The sequence below is a fragment of the Apis mellifera genome, linkage group LG11 (assembly GCF_003254395.2).
Source record: "Apis mellifera strain DH4 linkage group LG11, Amel_HAv3.1, whole genome shotgun sequence".
Classification (NCBI taxonomy): Eukaryota; Metazoa; Arthropoda; class Insecta; order Hymenoptera; family Apidae; genus Apis; species Apis mellifera.
The window spans coordinates 8,406,065-8,429,030 of NC_037648.1; the positions used below are offsets into that span (position 1 = coordinate 8,406,065).

The window sequence follows — 22,966 nt, forward strand, 5'->3', positions numbered from 1 at the left end:
GTATGCACTTGTCTTTGCATCCAAATGGGAAATTCGCATCTACCTTATACGATTACGTAACATAATAGACATGCTTTGTTTTCTGTAACTAGCATGAACTATGCGATAATAACAACGCAAAATAATGTATGCAGTGCATATGATTTATGCAAATCTAGCCGCGATCATTCGATCCAATATACGATTATATTATTAAACGCTATTGTTAAGCACAATTTTATTAAATTTTCCTATTTTCTCTCATTTTTTCCCGATTAAAAATTCTGAAAATCTTAATAATAAATTTATTATTCGGATTTGTTATAAATTATTGAACTGGTTTCTTCTATTAAATTGTACACCAATTATTAAAAATATTTATAACGATTGAACAATTCGATAGTTTCGTAAATCTTTCTTCCTTTTATATTACAATTTGATCGAATATTCGCAGCCAGACGGGATGGTCGGTCAATGTCAACTTTATATAACGAAAATCCGAACGAAAATCGGTAATAAATATTCCCGAATAATTGACAAATATCCTTCAATCTCTTACGTTCGTCAATTACGCGACAATTCTCTACGAGTTCAAACAAATTCAAATTGTTACAAAAGCCAGGAGGAGAGGGGGGAGGAAAAAAAAAATCTCGATCAACCTTACCTCCTGTTCTTTTTTTATACGTGTGAATCGTATTTTTTTCTCTCTTTCTTTTTTTTTTTTCTCTCTCCCAAAAAGTTAATCAAACAAACGCATGCAACGTACGTTTATCCGCACCTGATTCATATCGCCGCAATGTCGTCGAGTGGTCGTCGAAAACAATCGAAAAATATTTCGCGGTTTCCATTCCATCGATATATATATATATATATATATATATATATATATATATATATATATATATATCTCGATCGTGTAAGTATATCGTCGTATCGAGCGCGTACGCGATTGTTACGAATCTCTCGACACTCTTTTTTTTTCCATTTTTACTTTCTGGTTAAATCGAACAACGATTCGTAAACAAAACGAGTTAAAGTGAGCGAAATGGATATCAGCGGAAACGAGATCTCGTCACATAAAAGAGAAACGTATGATCCGTTGAATGTAGATGCGTGTAGTGTGGATGCAGGATGAGCCGATTTAAATGGGAATACATCTTAAACATATCTATTTCATTTATTGTTACACGAAAGAAATTATTTAAGACAAAATTATACCATTTAAAGAGATTAGTAATGGTAGAATATAAATATCGTATATGAATGTATAAAATGTTGATATATTCTTTTTGGACGATTAAAAATTATAAAAATTTGATATGAAAAAAAAATATCGTGTGACCTCTCTTGGTGCAAAAAATTGAATTGCTTGTAATTTTTGCATGTGCAAAAATTTATTGTATTTAAAAAAAAAATTGAAAAAAGAAAAAGGAACATATATATCTCTTCAAGTAGTTTAATTTTCTCGTGAAGACATTTTTTTTTTATACAACGATAAATAACGTAGATATTTATATAAATGACTCCTCGTTTAAATTGCCCATCTTGCATAAAAAATTGTTGCATTGCAACAAAATAACAGTTTAATGACTTTGCCTTTCTTCTTTTTCCTCATTTATTTTATTATCTCGATAATAGCTGTTCTAGTGATCTATGAGATGCACCCCCTCGCGAAATATCTAAAACGACAAATATGCATTACGTGCTCGCAGTTTTTCAATCTTGACAATGGAACAACAAGCTGCCTCGTAATTATCGACTATAGTCATTATGAAATTGCATCGTTACGACTTGGTTTCGTAAATTTTACACCCGACATTTGCCGACCGTATAATTTTGTCGAAAACATTATGTAACGTTGTAATGTTTGCTTGTAAAGTTGATTTAATAAGTTTGAATTAAAACAACTATAAATTCTTAATATTTTTATTACGAAAATTTCATGGAAAGAGACAATTGTAGAAATTGATTAATTTTTAATCTGAAAAGTGTCTACTTTTTTGTAAAATTTAAAAAAAAATTAAATGTATAATTATTTCTTTGGAAAATGATAAAAGAAAAGTTATTGGATGAAGTGAAAATGAATCAATTGGAAAAGTCGATAAATTTATTAATTTTAATCTATTGTAACGAAAATTAACGTAAATTTTTATCATTATCTTTTCGAATATTGCTGTTGATTCGACTGTCAAGCAAAATATATATATATAATGCTTATTTATCGTAGGATGATGTACCTTCTGATGTAAATTATGTAATTATGTGTGCATGTGAACTGTTCGTCTATCGTGATGATAGTTTGGATTTCTTCGAGATTTTAGCAAAAGCTAATTAGTAATAATAATTTATAAAATTTGGAAGTAAAGAACAATTAAATTAAATTACGAAATATCAAAAATATCCAAGACTTTATAAATTTTAATTATTCTTTAAAATTATTATATCCCTTATAGGGACGAATATTTAATTTTTTTTTCCATTATATAATTTTACAAAATGTCACAATCTCGAAGAAAATTCCATTGGATGGGCTACGTCATGCGAAACGTTGTGAACAACAGATCACAATGACAATTATAATAATTATAATAAATAAAGTGCAACTTACATTTCATCTGGTTTCGCTTGCGTCGACAAACGATGAAGATGATCACGCAGATGATGATTATCACAAGTATAAGGACAACCGCGGCAACGATCACGATCAAAAGAAGATTTCCTTCCAATTGATGCCACCAAGGTATATGACCTGAAATATATATATTTTCTAATTATATTAAATTACATTCAGAAACTACAACGAAATAAGAAAATTTCTTCTTTTCTTGATTTTCAATATATTCCATATTGAACAATTTTTTAAATACAATGACTATTATCAAATATCATAAAAAATAATTTTCAAACTTTTGAAAATTGAGTAAAAGTTGAATAGTTTGTAAATTGTGTAATTCTAACAAATTTCCATCAAAAAAATTTTAGGAATTTTAGAAATTAAAAGAATTCTCTTAATTTGTTAAATTTTTAAATTATATTCGTTTAAATCTGATAGATTGAAAATTTTATCAAGAATATTAACAACGAATTTTTTCATGGGATGAATATTTTTTCTCTTTTACTTTACGAAATTACAATTCAAATATCCGAATTATTATTAATACAAAGAACAAGTCTACCGATCCTCGAGAAAAGCTTTTCATATTTCTGCTTAGATTTAATCCATTTCCTCGATCTATAATATTTTACCTGGAGCCTTTACTGGAGTTTATGCGCTTATACAGGGTGCTCCATTGTAATCAATCCGGTGAAATATTTTTGAAGCTAAGCAACCCATAAAACTTCTTTTTCCTCACGAAAAGGAAAAACAACGTAATCGAGATTATTTTTTATGGGTCTGATTATTTTTAAGTTGCCTTCAATCCCCTTTAAACTTTCTTATATTAAAAAAGTCTAATTTTTAAATTTTATATATTGATAAAGTTTATTTTATTATTCACATTTTGAAGTTTTATTTATAGAAACTGACTTTTTTTTAAATATATTATTTAATATAATAATTATAATAGCAAAACTTACTTCGATGTCCATGGTGAGCTAACAAGAAACAAAGAGTATATAATATAAAACGAGTATTATGTATGCTAAATATTATTATCAAATATGTCATATCATAGAAAATAATTTTAATAATATCTGGATCGAGAATTTGTATATATATATGTGTATCATGTTATTTTCTCAATATGCTAAATTACGAGATTACAATGAAGCTGTTATTATAAAAATTTTAATAATTGATTAGGAAAATGTTTATTATAAATTTAATCGTTCGTATATTCATATCCTCAAAGACTAAATTGTACTTTTTTTAGAAAAAAATAATAACACTTTTAAGAATTTGAGAATAAATATCACACTAAGGGATTTTGAATTATTTATCGTTATATAATTTATATTCATATCTCTTCTAAAAATCTTATTGATGATATTAAAATTCATGTTTTAACTTATTAATTTAATAATTATATTAACGAATGAAAAAAAAAAGAAAATTTTGATTAGCAATTTATTTATACTCTTTTGCTCTTTATATTGGATAGTGGCGCCATCATTTTCAGGCGTACCAACCGCACGAGAAATAATTACCATCGTTTTGACGTTATAAAATAAACGGCTATAATTAATGGAAGGTACAAATCAAATAAACGAATCCGATTTAAACCAGGATAAATTAGACTTTCGAATTTAACAGGCATTCAAGGGAAATCTAATTTACGAAGTTCGTAGCCAAATGTTCGCGTTGGATACCCTACCAGACATGGAAAAATGTGTTTCGCCTCGAGTTCGTTGCTTCTCGTAGCTTGATCATGGAGTATCGCAAGAAGTAAAAATTTGGTTAATTGGAAACGCTTTGAATAAATAGTTTCATTAAAATTTTTCAGAAAAAAAGAAAAAAGAGAAAAAGAGAAGGAAGAAGGAGATTAGAAATTGTATACTATAAAAAGAAAATATGACATTGAATCAATCTAATTTCTTTACAATTATAATATATAAATTATCGCATTTTTTCTCATTTATCTACTAAAAAAATAAATCTCGGTGTAGAGATTTAAATTGCTTTGTAAAAATGATTATTTATTAATTTATCAAGTTACGATTGATTTATAAATATGCTTAAAGAATGTGAAGATTGTGTTTCAAGTATATTTGCCAATCATTTGTTAATATTAGCATATAAAATAATCTCGTTTTTCTAATTTTGCATTATACCTTTGTATAATATCGAAGGACTGTTTGAAATTTATGTGAAATATATATCACTACAACAATTTATCTAGTAATTTTAAACTTTTAATCACGTTGTTATAATTCGTTTAAAAAATGATTTTATATTTCTAATATTATTTATATCATTACTCGTTAATTACTTTAACCTCTTCATTTATTAAAAATTAAAAAAAAAAAACAGATATAAAAATATCGCTCGAATGAAAAGTACTAATAAACTTATACGTGTTCTAAAAGATTTTTAAGAAGTTTTAGAAAATGTTTCTCGAATATCACGGGCATTTTTTTTTCAGATCTCGAGCATTTTTCTTTAGGGAAGAAGAGAATTACAGCCAGACAATATAATATAAGAACCATGATGGGAATGTTGATATCATAAGAGAAAAAAAATGAAGGAATCCATTCTCCGTAAAAATTCGCAGCAGTTAAGAATGGAATTTTCTTCATTATTAATTCGCAAAACGCATTCTTTAAAACGTATATCATCATGCAAAATTCTTCATTCTTGTTAAAAATTCAAATCTGATCATCAAAAAACTATTTGCATAAAAAAAAAATACCATAAACACATTTTCTAATTTCCCCACTAATTTAAAAATTATCAAACAAATCGATTGAAACAGATATTAATACATTACACTTATTACTTATTTTTACATCAAATTGAGATGAAACTCATCTTTCGATATTTGCACATCAAATTCTTTAATTTTGACGAAAAAAAATAAAAAAAAAGCCCTTTCTCCTCCATTCGTTATCGTTTCGATAACTTTGTACACAATCTCTACTTAAGTCTGAATAAATCATCAAAAGTGTAATGGAAAAACGTTGGAAAAGTGTGCGAGCGCATACCTGGCACGTCACGGTCGCAAGGGCTGGAATGGCCGATGGAGTTGTTCGCAACGCAAACATACGTCCGGAAATTGGTTACCGATGTATCGAGGCGGATGTAGCTTTTCCCATTGCGCGCAACGGCGATCTGCTCCAACGTGTCATTGTCACTCTTCAACGACCAAACGAAATCGGTCTCCTTCGGATTGGCCATCGCCGAGCACACCACGTAATCCTCCCCGTCTATTCGCTCCCTTTCCACGTGACACTCTGGCTTAACTGCACACGAACGGAACAGCGGCTCGGCTTACTTTGATTTTGCCCGAATGAATCTATGTATATATATACACGTTCGATGTATCGTTCGCGATTCTAAGATATTATCGAAGACTCTTTGAAATATTTCTCTGTTTATATAATTCGTGTAAACATACATTCGTGTACAAATTTATATCGCGTCAGAGAATAATTAATAATGCAAATTAAAAATCACGAAAGATACAAATTTTTTTTTACAATATCTTAGAGAAATCTTAAGTTTGGCAGAAAATAGTTTTTCTTAATAAAAAAAAATCTCTAAGATATTAAATCCGAAAAATAAACTAAATTTTCCAATAAAAAGAATAAAAATAATAAAACTACGAATATATCGTTTCTATTGACTCTGAAGAAATTCGAGTGCTAGATAGATCGAGATGGGAAAAATAAATCTTCTTCTCGATATTGGAACGTTTCTTTACTTACATTGAACATTCATGATCAAGGAGATGTTCTTGGTTCCGTGACGATTCGACGCCTCGCAGTAATAGGTGCCGTTGCTCCGCCTAGGAATCGGCACTTTCAGGTCGAGAACACGGCCTTCGACTATGATGTCCGTGGAACCTTCCCGAAACCAGCGGAAAGTCGGTTCCGGGAGCGCCTTCGCGTTACAGGTCACCGTTTCCGGTATCGTATCGACGGTAACGTTTATTATCTTCTTCGATATCGTCATATTTTCCGGTGGAACTGTCGAACGAATAAAGATACGGATAAAGTGGCCGTATTTCTATATATATATACAGAGAAGCGTTGTGAACATCGATTAGAACATCGAACCGTGTATCGAATAATCATTTTTGTTGTTGAGAGAGGAAATGTCGACAAGCATCGTCCACTTATCTATCTATCGTTCCCGCCAAATTTTATCAAAATTGAAATTATACTTTCCATCGAAAACCTATTAAACCTATTAAAAATCGTGAAAGAGTAATCAACAACAAACTTTACAAAATCAACACTCTGAAATTAAATTAGTTACATGAAGAATATTTCTCCTATAAACTTGATTGATTTTAAAGAAACGAAATTTGATAAAGGTTAGATCAAAGGTAAAAAAATCGAGCTTACATTCGACGTGAAAGTGGGTGCTACTCTTCACCCCGGATCCAATCCCGTTGCTGCTGCTCTCGCAGGTGAATTTAACGTTGTCCTCGACACGGTCGAGTTGGCCACTGGGCCAGGCGGTCAGATTCCAAACCAGAGTCGATTGTATGCTCTCGAAATCGTTGGTTCGCGGATCAGGTGGGTGAAGAACGTTCATCAGGTAGTATCGATTCGTTTTCGTGAAGTCCATCGGGACGCCGTTTTTCAGCCACGAGATATTGCACATCGGGGCGCACTCCACCCAGCACATGATGCTAACGTTCGGCGAATTGTACACGTAGCCGTGATAAGGGAGGAGCTTCTTGATAAACGCTGGCGCCGCTATTGACAATCGAAAGAACAAGTTCAACCACCACGGTTCTCAAGGGCTGGCATTGTGGCGAGATAAGCACGCGACACGATGAGTGAATCGATGAGTTTTCTCAGATATTTTGGCGGTTTTGATTTCGTACACCGTGAAATCGATGTATTTTCTTTTGCAGATGATTCTTCTTAAGATCATCTCTTATGAATGGAAAAGGATAATATATATTCAATTTTTTATATCTTTTATTTAGATTTGATTGAAATTTGTCGTAATTTAAAAGAAATCCGTGAAATAAATCTCATCTCATCGTCGAGTGGCATCGATGCAATTTTTTTTTATTTTTATTATTCTTTAGAAGAATTGAAAAAGAATTAAATCTTTTCAATAAATAGATTCACGTTTATCGATGAAAATTAATAAGAAGATACACGTTCTATCCGAGCATGAATATTTATCGAGCAATAGTCGTTGCTTGCTCTCTCGTGAAATGTTACTATTGCTTTCATATGAAAATAAAACGCATCAAATAAAGCCTTCGTTATTTATATATAAAATAGCGGATTATTATCATGCAAAATGCATAAGTATAATGCAATGCGTGTCGCCGCATACGTATGTATATATACGAATTAAATAAATGAGAAATAAAAAGGAGAGATAAAGAATAAAGTTTACACAGTTTTCAAGATACGAATCGTTAATTTAGATACAGCACGGAAAGTATGTGTCACGGAAGCCCTTTTATATAAGTTTATTTTTTTCCCCTTTTTCTTTCCTCCCCTCCCCCAAACACAAAAGTAACAACACGCCCCCTTTTTATTTAATACATCTTGCTACATTTCTTCTTTTTATATACGTTTCCAGATTGTAAAAATTTTAACCGAATGTTATGATTTACGATTACACTTTATTCTCCTTCTCAGAAATATTTTTATATTCTCTTTCTGTAAGTTTTAAGGGAGGGGAAAATTTGTAAACTTTTTTTACAACTCGAGGGTAAAATTAATAAATTTCGAGGAATATCTCAATCAGGAAAAGTTTGATCGTTTGATAAATAAACGAGAGAAAAGTACGAGAAAGTGAAATGAGACGGAAAGCAAGTAGAAACGGTCAACGTGCGATCAGCCGTATGCAAAACACAAGCTGTACTTATTTAAAAAGTAACTCAAAATTAAATTTAAACGTACAATTAATAATTGACATTAGATAAAAGTGAAAAAAGGGAAAACTTTTATAAATTTTCAAGCAAATCGATAATTTCTACTCCATCTAGATATTAAAAAAAGAAGAAGAAGAAGAAAGTCTTTCGTTTCGCTTATTCAACCGCATTCTCCAAATTCCCAAAGATTTTCCCCGTCTCGTGCGCACGAATCTCGAAAGGGGAATGAACGTCACGCGAGGGGAGGATTTATCCTCGATGGGGAATTTAGAAAGTTTTTCCCCACTAACTTTACAACTCACCGGACACGTCGATAAACGTGGTAGCCGGATCACCGTCGCCGGCTTCGTTGTAAGCCAGACAAGTGAAGTTCGCCTCGGTTTCCAAATTAACCGACTCGATGGTAAGGGTCGCGTTGTTTTCGTCCGGAAGTCTGTGAAGCCCTCGCAGCCATTTGAACCCGGCCACCTTCGGACGTCCTGGATCGAGCACGAAGCAGGTGATGGTCAACGGCCGTTTCTTTATCACCTGCTGGGGCTCGTACGAGATCGAAGCTGGGCCCGGTTTGTCTGTTATACACAAAATATATTTATTATTTCAAGGAAAACTTCAAATTGAATTTTATCCATCCTCCTTTTTTTTTTATCGATTCGTGCGTTAAGAAGAATTGTTTCGTTTGCTGGATTTTTGAAAGTTTTTTCTTTTATTAAAGAATTTTAATTGAAGAATTATTAGATCCCGAGTTATTTATTTATTTATTTATTCAATCGAATGAAAGTTAAAAGCTTACTTCAAACATTTATGATTTTGTTTGGAAATATATTAGAAGAATTTATCGAGATAGTTCAAGTTTATGCAAATTTTAAATAGCGATATTCGAAAAATCAAGCGTAGAATATTCTAGATTCAAACATGGAGCGAAATGGTTTATTTTCTATTCTTAATTTCATGATTATATAAAAAGATATAATAATCATAAAATTAAAAACTTACTACAAATTCATTCTTTAAGAATAATAATAATATAAACAACAATAAATCGCGAAAAGAAAATTGGAGATCTCCAAGAGTCCCAAAACAAAGTGGGGCCAAAATGATGTAGCAAATGGTTCGTATCGAGGGATTAAAAATTAAAGAAAGAAAGGAAGGAAGGAAGGAAGAAAAAAAAAGAAAGAAAAGGAGCTCACAATAGACCATGACAGGCGCACTCGGCGAAAGTGGCCCCCAGCCAGCGTCGTTTCTACCCTCGCAAGAGTAGTTGCCGTGAAAGGAGCGTCCCACAGCTTCGAGCAGCAACTTGCTCGGATCGATATCGCAGAAAATTAAAGATTCCTCGGTGGTCGTGGTGGTCGAGCTGCTATTCCTCGTGCAATCCGGAAGTTCTTTCAACAGATCCCCGTCCAAGTACCATCGCACGGCGGTCAGGCTTGCCGGATTCCCGGTAACAACCTCGCAGGTCAGCGAGACGTTCTGACGGTCAGCCTCGTTCACAGGTGTTTCCGGGTCCATTATCACCTTCACCACCGGCTTGTCTGCGGGCAGATAAGAAACGGGCCCCTCTTTGATTTCAGAAACAGGAAAAAATTGCTTCTCGATATTTTTTTTTTTATCTGTGAAAGATTTCTTCGCGGTGTAGTATTGGAATTAATTTTGGCTGAGAAAAGAAAATATATTAATTTTTAAACTTGTATTTGGAAATTAGAAGAGCAAATGTGAATGAAGTGAAAAGTTAATTACTCTGGACAATAACAAAAATTCCATCATTAATTCTTCCTCCATATAACAAATTCAATAATGATTACTCGATTGTAATCATCCACAACAAAATTTAATAATGAAAAATTCGATGATGTAAAAGGAAATAGAAAGGAAAAGAAAAGAATTTTCCATGGAAAGAGAGAAAGGGATGGGCAGATGAAAAGAGAATTTTTTACGAGGCATCGGCCACGGTTGAAACCATTCAAAACGAAGAATATATAAATTGCCCAAGCCTCCGGGAGAACCATCTATTTATGCTACATCCGGATAAACAGGTGAAACGAGACCGAGGGGAAGAATAGAGAAAAGAACCTTCCATTTCGACGATTCAATCGGGCAGAATTTGGCGAAAAAAAAGAAAAAAAAATTTCCCCCTTTTCTCACAGTTTCTTTGCCAATGCAATCAAGATTTCAACAAGTTTCAGAAACAAAGGAATCCGCGAAGCGAGGTATCCAAGGGGGAGAGGATAGAAGAAAAAAAGAAAAGAAACAAAGATGGAATCCGACGAAACTAATTTTCCGTGTTCGAATTCACGGCCCGGTTCCTATGGATTGTTTTCGCAAAATACAACAAGCCCGGAGCTAAGGGCGCAATTAGAATTTCATTGTATCGCGGCCGGAGTTTACGGTAACGGGACGTTAACTTCCTGGAGAGGCGGAAATGGCTGACCCAATAACCGGTACGCCACGTGAGAAAGGGGCTTATTTAATTCCACGTTGATATGCAGTTGTTCGCGAAACTGTACGTGCGAACACTGCTCTGTTAAAAGATTGTTAAGCGAGTTCTCAATAGTGTCGCGATTAATTAAATCAGAGATAGATATTGTGTCTCGATTATTATCAAGAAATGATGGAGCGAGTTTAGATTATTAAATTATCTTAAAACAGTTTGACTTTTTGACAAAGTCTTTCAGATATTGCGGAATACTTGGATAAAATTCTTCCTCAGTTGTTCCATATTCGATATACGCTTGGGTCCGCACGACTTTGCATCCTGCGTTTCGCTTAACAGGCGTTTTCAAGTTCCTCGATTTCGTCGCTTTGTTTCGCGTTTAAATTAAACTTCTCGTTTATTTTTCGAGGGTTAGCGTAAAAGTATAACTAAATGTCGAAAGTTCGGGGTAACATAGTTTCGCGAAGTTTCAAATTTCAATTTCTGACGATTGTAGGAAAGTTCTCCTCTCCGAAAGGGGAATACGATTGAGAAATTGGATATGAAAAAGAGTTGCCTGTTTATTATGGCAAAATTTGTAAAGGAAAGTCATTTTTTTGATCATCCTTTTTCTTTGAATTATCATATTTTTCCTTAAGTAATTTTATTAAATATTGTTAAATATTTTTGTAAAAAATTAAAATCCAATATTGTATTTATATTTTTTTATAGATTGTCATATTTTAAATTAATCGTTCTTATTTCTTCTAATACCTAGTCTTATATCTTTCTTTCGCAAACATAACAGTCCAAATCTCAAAACTTTTTACACTCTTCTGAGTCAGTTTGATAAATGGACCTGTCCACCAAGAAACCCAAAATTCTAAACGACACAAGGCTGATAACACAACTAAATCTCTCGATGGAAATTCTAAAAATTGTAGAGGGAGAATCGACTGGTTCGATTCGATATCGAAATCATTCTTCCTTCAACCCTCCCATATAGCTTCCTTTCCCTAATATCTGTGAAATTGCCGATACTCGGCTTAGATAAATATTGGTTTTGAAAAATTCAACGGGATAGAGACGAGATAAAAATTTTTTTAAATCTCACGCACGGTTTTATCAATATTTTTTTCAAAATCAATTCCACGATACATAAATAATATGATATCAAATAATATTAATTAGACAAATTACACAATCGAACAAGACAAAAATAAGCCATAGATAAAGGATTAAAAAGGAACAGATAAATAAAATAAAAATTATAACAAAAAATCAATTCCACGATATATAAATGATATATCAAATAATATTAATTAGATAAATTACACAATCAAACAAGACAAAAATAAGCTATAAATAAACAAAGATTAAAAAGGAACAGATAGACAAAGAAAAAACAATTATAACAAAACGAAGCAACGTGTAATACATGTAATCGAATAAAATAATCGAATATAGAGATTAAAAAAAAAATAGTCTGAATCCTAATTACGTATGCAACAACGAAAAGATCGATCGACCGGTGATAATGAAATTGGCGATAAAAACGATTGACATGTGCCGATTATTGAAAACGAACGGGCCGATTTGACGATTCGCCGACCCGTGTAATTGTCCGGCTTAATTAAGATACCCTCTGCTTCTCATTATTCATCAGCATATCCGTTTCGCTTTTCATTTGCCCCGTTTAAATAAAGTGACGATAACTGGTTGCTGCCCTTGCCAGTCCCATCAATTATAACTTAATATCGCCAAGTATTTCGATCGGCCTTTTATCGCCGACACGTGTAAAATCGGCGTGATGCGTATAAATTCGACGACGATAACGGCGACGAATAAATTGCGTCTCCCCGTTCGAGTAACGTTCGATCGTGCTTTTTTCCTTTTTTTTTTTTTTTTTTCCCTCTACCAGCGTTGATTTACACTCGACGAATAAATAATTGCCGAACGATTTATCGTTCGGTTCGAGTCGGCCCAAGGAAATTAGTCCTTGTAATGAAGATAAGTGCGAAATGCATGGGACAAAATGGCGCGGATAGATCGATAACAAGAGGATGGTATTGTATTTCTTTTTATCCTCGAAATATTATCGAACGTTTAATCGATTTTTATAAAATCGTTCGTTCGAGGATAAAATTAAATATTTTTGAGATAAGAAGGAATTAGCGTTATTCGAAGAAAATCGAATTATTTCGTTATAACGAGGAAATGAAGGAAATTCTTTTTCATCGTGAAAAATGCTTTGACTGTAAAAGCATAAATAGGAGAGATTATAAAATTCGTGTGATGTTAAATGTAATGCCTTCAACCAGATTTTGCACGATTCATTTTTTCATGAAAAGATTTTTCGAAGCTTGATCTTAAAAGTCGTATAAAAAATCATTATGAAATTAAAATTGGATAATATTTTTCTTCTATAAATTATTTGAAGCATAAAATAACAACAAATAAAATTATTATTAATGATTTATAATTGTGCAAGTTTAAAAAAATATATTATTCTTAACAACACATTACTCACAATTATTAATTTAACTACAAATTGAATCGAATTGTCCGCGTGGTTAAATCGTAGACCGATTTAACCATCAATGGCGTTACATTTAATGGAAAAAAAAAAAGAGAAAAAGTTTACAAAAAGAATGTTGGACAGATTATGTTTGGAAATAAAAAAAAGAGCAGGCATTATGTACGTTCCGGCATTGGTTTTTAAAGCGGAACTCGCGAAAATTTATGGACGCATAAATATCGTTTACCGGAATAAAACGCGATAAATTGTCGTAATGCGAAACGGAACGGAACTGTTTCTACAGGTATCTTTTCTTCCCATCGATGATGTCGATTTTATTTTATTTTTTTTTATCGACGGTATTACGAATTCAATCATCAAAAAGATTATTTCAACAATAACAAAATCGAAAATTCATTAACATATCATTTCGTGAAACCCAAAAAAATTAATGAAGAAAATTAGATCATAATAGATTTAAGTTTTGAAAATTTTATTGGAGCGAATAAAATTACTATTGACGTACCAATCGATATTAATTTCATTTCAAACTCTTGCAATGAACAAATATATTGAATTTTGAATTTTAAGATCGTTTTAAAATTTGCTAATTTAGAAATACTCACACAGAACGGAGACTTGAACGACGTCCTCTGAAGTGGATGCAGCAACGTTATTCTCTAGTACACATTTGTAAGTGCCCATGTCACTGGGTGTCGCATTTTTCACGGTGAGGGCCGTTTGCTCCGTGATACCGCCCTCGTAGTGATCGTCGGTTAGAACTAATTCCTTGTCGTCTCGATACCTGAACAAGTAAATAAAACGCTCTCTGTAGAGATTACTAGGAAAAAAGGATTACAAAAAAAAAAAAAAAGGAAAAACAATTCGTCTCATTTTATTATTTAGCATTTATACTTTTTTGCAATTTCTTCTTACATTAAATAATTGTATTCGATGTACTTTGTATCATATTTTTTTGTATAAATAGTTTTCAATTTTCATTTCAATATGAAGCAGTATTTTGAGTTGATTTTTATTAATTTAATGTGTACTATGAAACGATTGGTACAAATCGTTATTTCTTCGAATTCGAAATTCCAAGTGTCTTGGTAATTTAAAAAAAAAAAAAAAAACGCAAAAATAACCAAAAATTAACGCAAATAGAGCGAGCGCTGAAATTCACGAAAATTTGATTTCGAACGAAACAACTGGAACGCCAGTCAGATTTTTCAATATTTTTAGAACATTACACCCCGCGCTCGAATCAATTTGCAGCGCGAAAAAACATCGTCGAGGCATAGTATCTATCCATTTTTCCCATGAAAAATATTTTAATTCGTAATCGAAAGGAATATTGACGCGAGCCAAATAATGTTAAACACGTGTTCCCTTTTCACGTTTCTCGTTCTATTTACAGTTATCCACGCGACTTTTAATATTCGACATGCGAATAATACACGATAAAAATGTCTCGTAAAAACCGATTTACAATCTAAATAATCTCTCTGTCTCATGTACATACGATAAGTAATATTCGAAAACAACGAAAAGAGGAAAAAATTGTAATATTTTTTTTTTTTACGAAAATTTATAACGAAAACAGTAAGCAAGAAATATACTAATTATATACACTAGTTTAAGTTTCATTAATAAAACTTAATATAAAAATATTCCATTATAAATCAAATACATGTTTCGAAATTTTCATAAATAATTATTCCTTTCATTCTCCAAAACCTTGAACTAAAAAAAAAAAATATATTTAAAAAAATATAGACAGGTTAAATAACATTATCATTAAAATATACATATTTTCACTCCTTTTCCTTCTCCAAACCCTATTATTACTTAAAATTGTGAAAATACTATTTTTGAAATTTACGAAAAACATTGTATCATCATCCCTGCGCGAACATCAAACGAGCATCGTTCGTTTTTCCCTTTTTTTTTTTTTCACGTTCCAATTTTTCCCGATAAAACTCGATCGGTGGACAGTATCGATGATCGATGTCGAAAGCGTAAAGCAGCCATCGAACAGATGACTCTTAATCAGCGCGCCCTTCCCTCTCCCTCCCTCTCCCTCTCTCTGGTAATTACCCTCTCCCCGGTAATCGCGTTCTCGTTGAATTTTTATTGCACCGCATGGCGGCAATTTCTTACCCCGAAATATTTCCCTCCCACCATAACCAGACACCTGGGATTGAAACCAACCCCCTCCTCCCCCACCCTTGTGCGCGTGTACACGCGCCATTACATGCATCAGCGTGAAATATGGTTTTTAGGGTGGGCCAGAGAAAAATATAATAAATCATCCCGATAAATTCGCGCCTTTTTATTTTGACGTTTCGAATGCTGCTGCTCGACCCTCGTTGGATACTTTTAAATCCCTCCACACTTCCGTTTCCACCGTTGCTATACAAAGCATCATATCGGCGGTGCGCGTAAATATTCGAGGAGATTTTGAGGAGATAGAAATTCACACCTATTTTTTCACGCCCATTTGAAATATTCCCTTTAAAGGTTCAAGGCTTTTTTTAATAGGAAAATTCCGCGAGAACGGGATTATTAATCAAGTATATAATAATATTGATCGAAAAATTTGCAATTCAAAATAACTATTTGGAATTCGTTAATTGATCAATACTCGGATGCTCTCGAGTGGTTCGAGGATATCATTAACTCTGGAGTGATACTTGTCAGAGTATGTGACGTGATATTCTTAAATATTGACTTTGAAATTAATCTATTATTGATTTCATTGATAAAATGATGCGTCGAAACTGTGAATTAAACGTCTAATTACAAATTTTTAAACTTTGGACTTCGTTTTAATTTTTTTTCTTTAAATCTTCTCATATATATATTTTAATTTAAAATAATCAAGTATCACATAGTTGTATAATATAAATTTTCAAACGAATCTTCCAAATTGTTATACTTGTATATTTAATCTACTTATCATATCACTATTACAAAACACGAAATTCCAAAACAAAAAGTACTTCGCATCGTAATTCCTCCATCCTCCCAGGAAGAGCAAGACTCCACGGCAGCGATAAAAACATCAGGATAATAACGCAAACAAAGAAGCAAGACTTGTATATAAGAAAATAAGATTTCACGTTCAAGTAACGACCAACCCCTCCTAATAGCATTTCCTACCCCAAAGCGAAAAGAACAAAAATTCTCCCTCCCTCCTCCCCCCCCTTTAAATACTTCGATCGGCCGTGCGCATCCCCATCATAAACTCTCTTAACGTGCCAGTTTAAAATCGGTTTTTGCAAAACAGCTCTTTCAGTTATTACGTTATAAGTCGATAAAGAAACTGTATCGTCGCGCGGCCCGAGTTCCAATCCAATCTTCGCTCGTTCCAGGATTAACTTGCCACCGGTTTACCTTCTTCTTTTTTTTTCCTTTTTTTCTCTCTCTCTTTCTCTCGTAACACGGTTAGGCGAGGCGGTTAGGACGGGACGGGTTATAAACCCGCGCGAGCACAATAAAGTTGGCCAGTTTCGTTGAGAGAACGTTGGATTCTCGGGAGAATGCTCGATGGAGATGACTTCTAACGCTTCTTAAGATAACGCGTTTAAAGCGAGTCGTTTAAAGAGTATGGATATTGGAGGTCGATGAGCGGAGAAATGATGGTTTAAGAAAGAAGAAAGGAATTGTATTCCGATAAATATTCATTATTGGAGGATAGAGTATAAAGTTTTTTGTTTAATCAGCCAGGTTTTTTTTATTATTCAACGGAGAAACGAGTGTTTTGGAATCGAAAGAAAATGTGGGAGAAGAAATTTCAGGATTCAATGTATAATATGTGTTATAATAATGTAAATATAGATTGTTGATATATAATTGATGCATAAAGTTGGTATTACAATGTATGTAAGAGGGGAGGAGTCTATGAAACGAATAGTCACTTATAAAGTATAGATGATAAATAATCCAGACTCAGAAATCATGTTCAATCTGGATATGATCTAAATTTTTTTGTCGAATATGTAGAAATAAAATGAAAGAGAAAGTCAAAATATATCACTGTTACAATGGAATCGATTCTTAATTCCAAAACTCGAGAACAAAGAAGAAATGGTTGAATGTAAAAATAGCTTAAAATCGCAATTTTTATTCCAATGATAAATTAAAGATTGAATCGAATGAAAATTGACAGTAATGAAAACACGATCTTTTAAAGAAAATGGTAATAAATTCATATAAAGGAAAATATCGAAAAGAGGAGAAAGAGATCGATCAATCGATGATACGTATTCTGGATATATAATATTTAATAACAAAGGAAAGAAGACAGGATGAATATTAATGAGCGAAGGAAAAAAAGCAAATTATTACATCGAATTGATATATCGCAGTTTCGCAAGGGAACTGATGTGCCCTTGAACATCAGTTGAGAAGATTTATGATGGTTTTTAGGGGGGAAAAAAAACATATGGATCAAAGTTGAATAATATTGCTTTTTAGGTTTGACACTTTCGCAATTTATCATGCATTTGATATACGAATCTCTTTTATGCACGATTCTCAATATGTCTGTACTTTCGTTCACTTTCTACAGACTTTTATCTCGAGAGAAGAAAAAAAATTAGAAATGAAAGTAATCGATATATATATAATTATTTAAAAGTTCTGGATTAATTTAGATAAAAAAAAGAAACAAGAATTTTATCGTCTGGAAGTAGAACCGCAGACAAATAAAAAATTTTCGATAAAGTTTCCAACCAATTACTCTATTCACAACGTGAGTTGCACCGTAATTCAATGTACGTAGTTCAACGTGGAATAATTTACCTTGATCCTAACAACAGCGTTATAAGATAATTTCTTGCTGAATTGCCTTTGCTTATATATTCTCCTCTCTCTCTCTTCCTTTCTTCCCTCACTTATTTCTTTTCCCTCTCTGGGAAAAAAAAATTCTATATCGATTTCACGAAAACGCTCTATAAAACGACCTATAACACTTTTCCGTGCTGGTTCTCCGGAAGTAGCGACGAGCTTGATAAACGAGCAAAATCGTTCACCAGAAAGAGAGAACGTGTCAACATCTGAAGAATGAAAAACATGGATTTACGTGATTCAGAATGGGCCATGTGGTAAAGACAGGTAAAAATAAATTCGTGACTCTTTTCTTTTTTTTTCTTTTTTTTTCTTTTTTTCCCTATTCGATTTGTGTTCAAAACGTGTTCGATCAATTTTTAAATCACGAGACAGTGCGCTATAAACGTGACACACCCTATTTTATGCCAAGGAAATTCGCCACGCGTGTTTTGAAATTGGTTGAAGCGAAAGAATAAACACGATCCCCGAGCTGATATATGCGGATAAAAGCGTTAAATTTACCATTGTTTTCATTTCTAATGGAAAACGATAAATTCAATGAATTATAGATGTCCCCTATTTATAAACGAGAACGATTCATTTTTTTTTTTCGAATGCATTTTTGTGTTCATTTTGTTCGAATTTATGGAACGAACGATCTTGACGCGTTGTTGCATTGAGTATCCATCCTAATGTGAATATATTATTCGTGAAATCGATTCTTGGAAATTAAAATAAAAAAAAGCTAAAAAATTTGTACATAAAAATATCGATTATTAATTATTAAGTTGCGAGCAATTTTCATTCAAGAATTGATCATTCCTTTATTCCTAATTGTTTAGAAATATTTCCTCCTTAAAATATCGTATTCGTTAATTACAAAATCAATACAGAATCAATATCGTATCTTCGTATATTTAACGAACACAAATATCTGTAATTAGATATCTGTACAAAGTAAGCATTATTCGCCTCTATATTGAAAATGTAAGAATAAATACATTCAATGAATTGCGTCCCCAATTTCTGCTATTAAGTATTGATTTACTGCAATGTTCAATTGCTTCGTGGTTTATAGAGGATTTTACAGTAATGAAAATATAATTGAATTTGGTCACCGATATAAATGAATTCGGCTTTAAAATTATTTCAATTGTTATCTATAATATAATACTATATACACTCGTAATCTCTCGAGAAATTAATATATGAAATATCAGACGGTTGATACTTTATTTTCTTTTTTTTTTTTTTAAATTAAATTAAATTAAATTAAATTGATCAAAATTCACTTACCATGATACTCTCGTTAGGGTAGCCGGGTTAGCTTCGTAATCGCAAAATATTATAAAATCTACGGTTTCATTTACGGTGATATTCTCTGGTTTCATCGTTACTATAGGCGGATCTGTAAAAAACAAATTAATTTTTTACATTATTTCGATTAACAAAGTAAAAAACAATTAGAATTAATTTACATGATTTGAAATGTTAATATTAATTTATAAATTTCACTTTCAACTTGATATAAATTTCTGTAAAACCTCTTAAATGGTCTTTTATATGTAATTTCGAAATTGTAATAAATTTATCAAAGCAAACGCAACATTATTTTTACAAAAATTTTCTAAACAACCATAATATCTATCTATGCTGTGTCGTAACACCACTTGTATCTTCGCGTTTCTTAAACAGAACTCGGGGAATAATTCAATTAAAAGAGTCCCCGTGAAAATGTGGAAATTCTCGACGCGAAGATGAAAAAGGGATGTCGAGTGGATCTTATTTCGCCAAGATTTCATGCCGAACCACGTGTCGCGTGAAAAGAGGAGGAAACTGAAAAATACGACGTCACAGAACACTCGTCATTTTCCAATTCTATCAAAATTCATAAAGTAAAATTATTTTTCGAAAAGAAGAATTACTATTCCGTTATTAGCATCAATGAAAATTCGAATCGATCGAATTCATCACTTTCACAACGAATAATAAAAAAAAAAAAAAACTTCCCCTCCATTCATTTCGTTCCATTTCGTAACACATCTATCGATATATCGTAACAGAAATGGAAGGGATGCGAGCATGTATCCATATGCATGGCACCGAAAATACGTGGCCGCGAGACGTGTGGAATTAAAATAACGCTTGCCCGAAAGTCATGGGAACCGGAAGGTGCAGGAGGCCTCCTCGTCCGCGTTCCGAGATATGTTTAAACGCGACGGCGCAAAATGCCCGGCATAAAACAAAACCCTCGTAAATAAGCGAGAGTGGACTCTCTCTCCCTATAGAAAGACAGAGACAGAGACAGAGAGAGAGAAAGAAGTTGGAAACGCGCCAACCCCGCGAGTTTCACGTTTCCAATCCGTGGATAGTTTTCCTGCTGGCTACGAAAACGAAACTTTCTCCCTTCCCAACCCACCCCACCCACGAGAGAGCTGGAAACACGAACCAGACGCTGCTCCACAGTCTTGTCCTCCTCCCGTGTCTCGTTATGACGGAATCTTCCGTCTGGGTGGAGCAATTGAAGAGAATGTAACGAAAGGTTCGAGAACGAACCGTTTGTGAAAGGAAAGGGAAGGGAGTCTCGTTTCGCGATTAATTTTAACCAGGTGGCGCGAGTTGGGTTAGGTTATTACGTTTGTGCTATACTTTTTTAAGCCTCGCAGTTTTCTTTTTAAAAAAAGTGTATCGATGAATTATCGAATTTAAAGTTTTCATCTTGGGAGTAAAGTTAATTATTATATACGAGTTTTAATTTTTTAGATTATTCGAAAATTAATTATTGCAATTATTTTTAACGAAATATAAAATGTTCTATTTTATTATCGTTTTAAAATTCTGTACTTTTTCTTTTTTTTGGAAAGCTGACTTTTTTTACTAAGATTGGAATATATTGGTTAGAAATTGGATTTTAAATATGGGATAGATTAGTATTGAATGGAAGAACTTGCAATTCTATGGAGTCGTAAGATAGCGTGGGATTACCATGATGCTCCACGTTTTTCTTAATGGTGATGGTGAAACTGGTAGATGAAAAGAACTTTTTTTTGGTCGAGAAACATTAAAGGATTTAAGTAAGAAGAAGATAAGGAAAGTAATTTTTAAATTTCTTCAGAGGATATCGATAAAAAAAAAAAAAATTGTGAATATCAACCAAATGTTAACAACATCATTGATATCCAATTCTAAAGTCAAAGATAAATGAAATATCCTCTCAACAATTTCAAAATATAATTAATGACTTCTTTATTACAAAATGAACGTATCCATTCATTTTCATCCTCTTTCTTAATAAACAATAACAATATTCTTGTTTTTTGCAAAAACAACGAACACATTCCCAAGCAAGTTTAGAGAATTATTTCGAACGCAACACCGAGAGTTCTTCCTTTCCTCTAAAAAATTAGCGGATTATCGGACGAGCATCGAACGAATCTAATTCGGGTTAATCGAATCTACGATTATACCCTTTGTGCGGGGGTGAAAAAGCGAATTGGAGAGGGCGCGATGAAACAGGAATATATACAACTGTGATCTGTGAAGTGTAACTTAATTCCAGGCCTGCCTCCTACACAGTTGGACGTTGATCAAACACAGGGAAAAAATTCCAACAACCACCACCACCCCCTCGCGAGAAGAACATTCGAGTCGTTGCGCGCACCTTTATTCCTTCGACACGATCCTAAATTACAGCCGATTCTTTGCGATCCTTTTTTTTTCTTTTTTTTGTGGACGAACTGTAGGGGAAAATTTCGTTTTAATCGTGCCTTTCGAGGGACGAGAGCACGGGAGAATGGTAATTTTGTCGAACGACTTCGATGTTTTCGATATTTCGATGCTGAGCTTAATTTTCCGACTTGGACTTTTCCCTATTGTCCGACTTCGTTTTTAATCTGTTAAGAATTATTTATTCGACGAAATATATTTTACGGAGAAAGTTTATTAAAATTTAATTTCACGTTTTCACCCGTTAAAATATAATTTATTATATAAAATAAAATTAGTGCTCGGTTCTTCTCAATATTTCTTCTTTGTGATTTTTTAATACACACCAGAATTATAATGTACAGAGTAATTTACTACACACTGTATTTTCATTCTAAAATTATTATTTGCTTGTTCAACATTTCTCTTCAACTTTATTCTTGAATTTTGTTCTCTTTAATATTCTTTATATTAAACATTGTTCCATAGTTGTCGGTTTTTCACTAACTTTGCAAGTATGTAATTAATAATTTTAATGATGAAAGATTCAAATTTTCTTTTTCTTTTATATCAAGCAATAAATATTTTAACGTGCTAAAAAGAAAATGTTATTAAATACGTCAAAGCCTCTCTTAAATATGATAAGGTGTCATCAAAGCTATAATCCAATCATTCTGATATTCGTTTATTATAATTATATCTTGTTGTAATAGCCTTAACGCGTGACCTATATTTTTCCACTTTAGTCGTTAAAGAATTTAAACGTTTACTATAATCAATATCTTTTTTTAATAAACAATGGTCTAATAATTTTTAATTTTATAGAAAGCAAAGCGACACACAAAATCTTATTGAGTAAATAAAATTTTTGTCCATACTGCTTCTACATGATAAGATATTTGAAATATTTTAATTTAGAATATTTCTAGATGTTTATTATTTAAATACGTAAAATATGATAAATTTCCATCATGAAAACATCAAAATATTTAAGAAGTAATGTACTCTTAATAT

At 32.5% G+C, this 22,966-nt stretch overlaps 1 protein-coding gene across 10 annotated transcripts in view; it reads right to left on the reverse strand.

Moving 5' to 3' along the window:
• LOC412893 (hemicentin-2) overlaps window positions 1-22,966 on the reverse strand; it is a 395,106-nt gene that overhangs the window by 38,512 nt on the left and 333,628 nt on the right. For 8 of the 10 annotated variants that reach the window (XM_016915061.2, XM_016915060.2, XM_016915065.2 and 5 more), the window contains 9 exons: window positions 19,544-19,655; window positions 14,041-14,219; window positions 9,674-10,018; window positions 8,789-9,055; window positions 6,985-7,341; window positions 6,343-6,603; window positions 5,620-5,877; window positions 3,556-3,573; window positions 2,588-2,728 (listed from right to left, as the gene is read on the reverse strand). In XM_016915061.2, coding sequence (XP_016770550.2) covers window positions 2,588-2,728; window positions 3,556-3,573; window positions 5,620-5,877; window positions 6,343-6,603; window positions 6,985-7,341; window positions 8,789-9,055; window positions 9,674-10,018; window positions 14,041-14,219; window positions 19,544-19,655 — 1,938 coding nt within the window. The remainder of the gene's footprint in view (window positions 1-2,587; window positions 2,729-3,555; window positions 3,574-5,619; window positions 5,878-6,342; window positions 6,604-6,984; window positions 7,342-8,788; window positions 9,056-9,673; window positions 10,019-14,040; window positions 14,220-19,543; window positions 19,656-22,966) is intronic. The other 2 variants (XM_016915064.2, XM_016915066.2) reach the window with 1 other exon arrangement.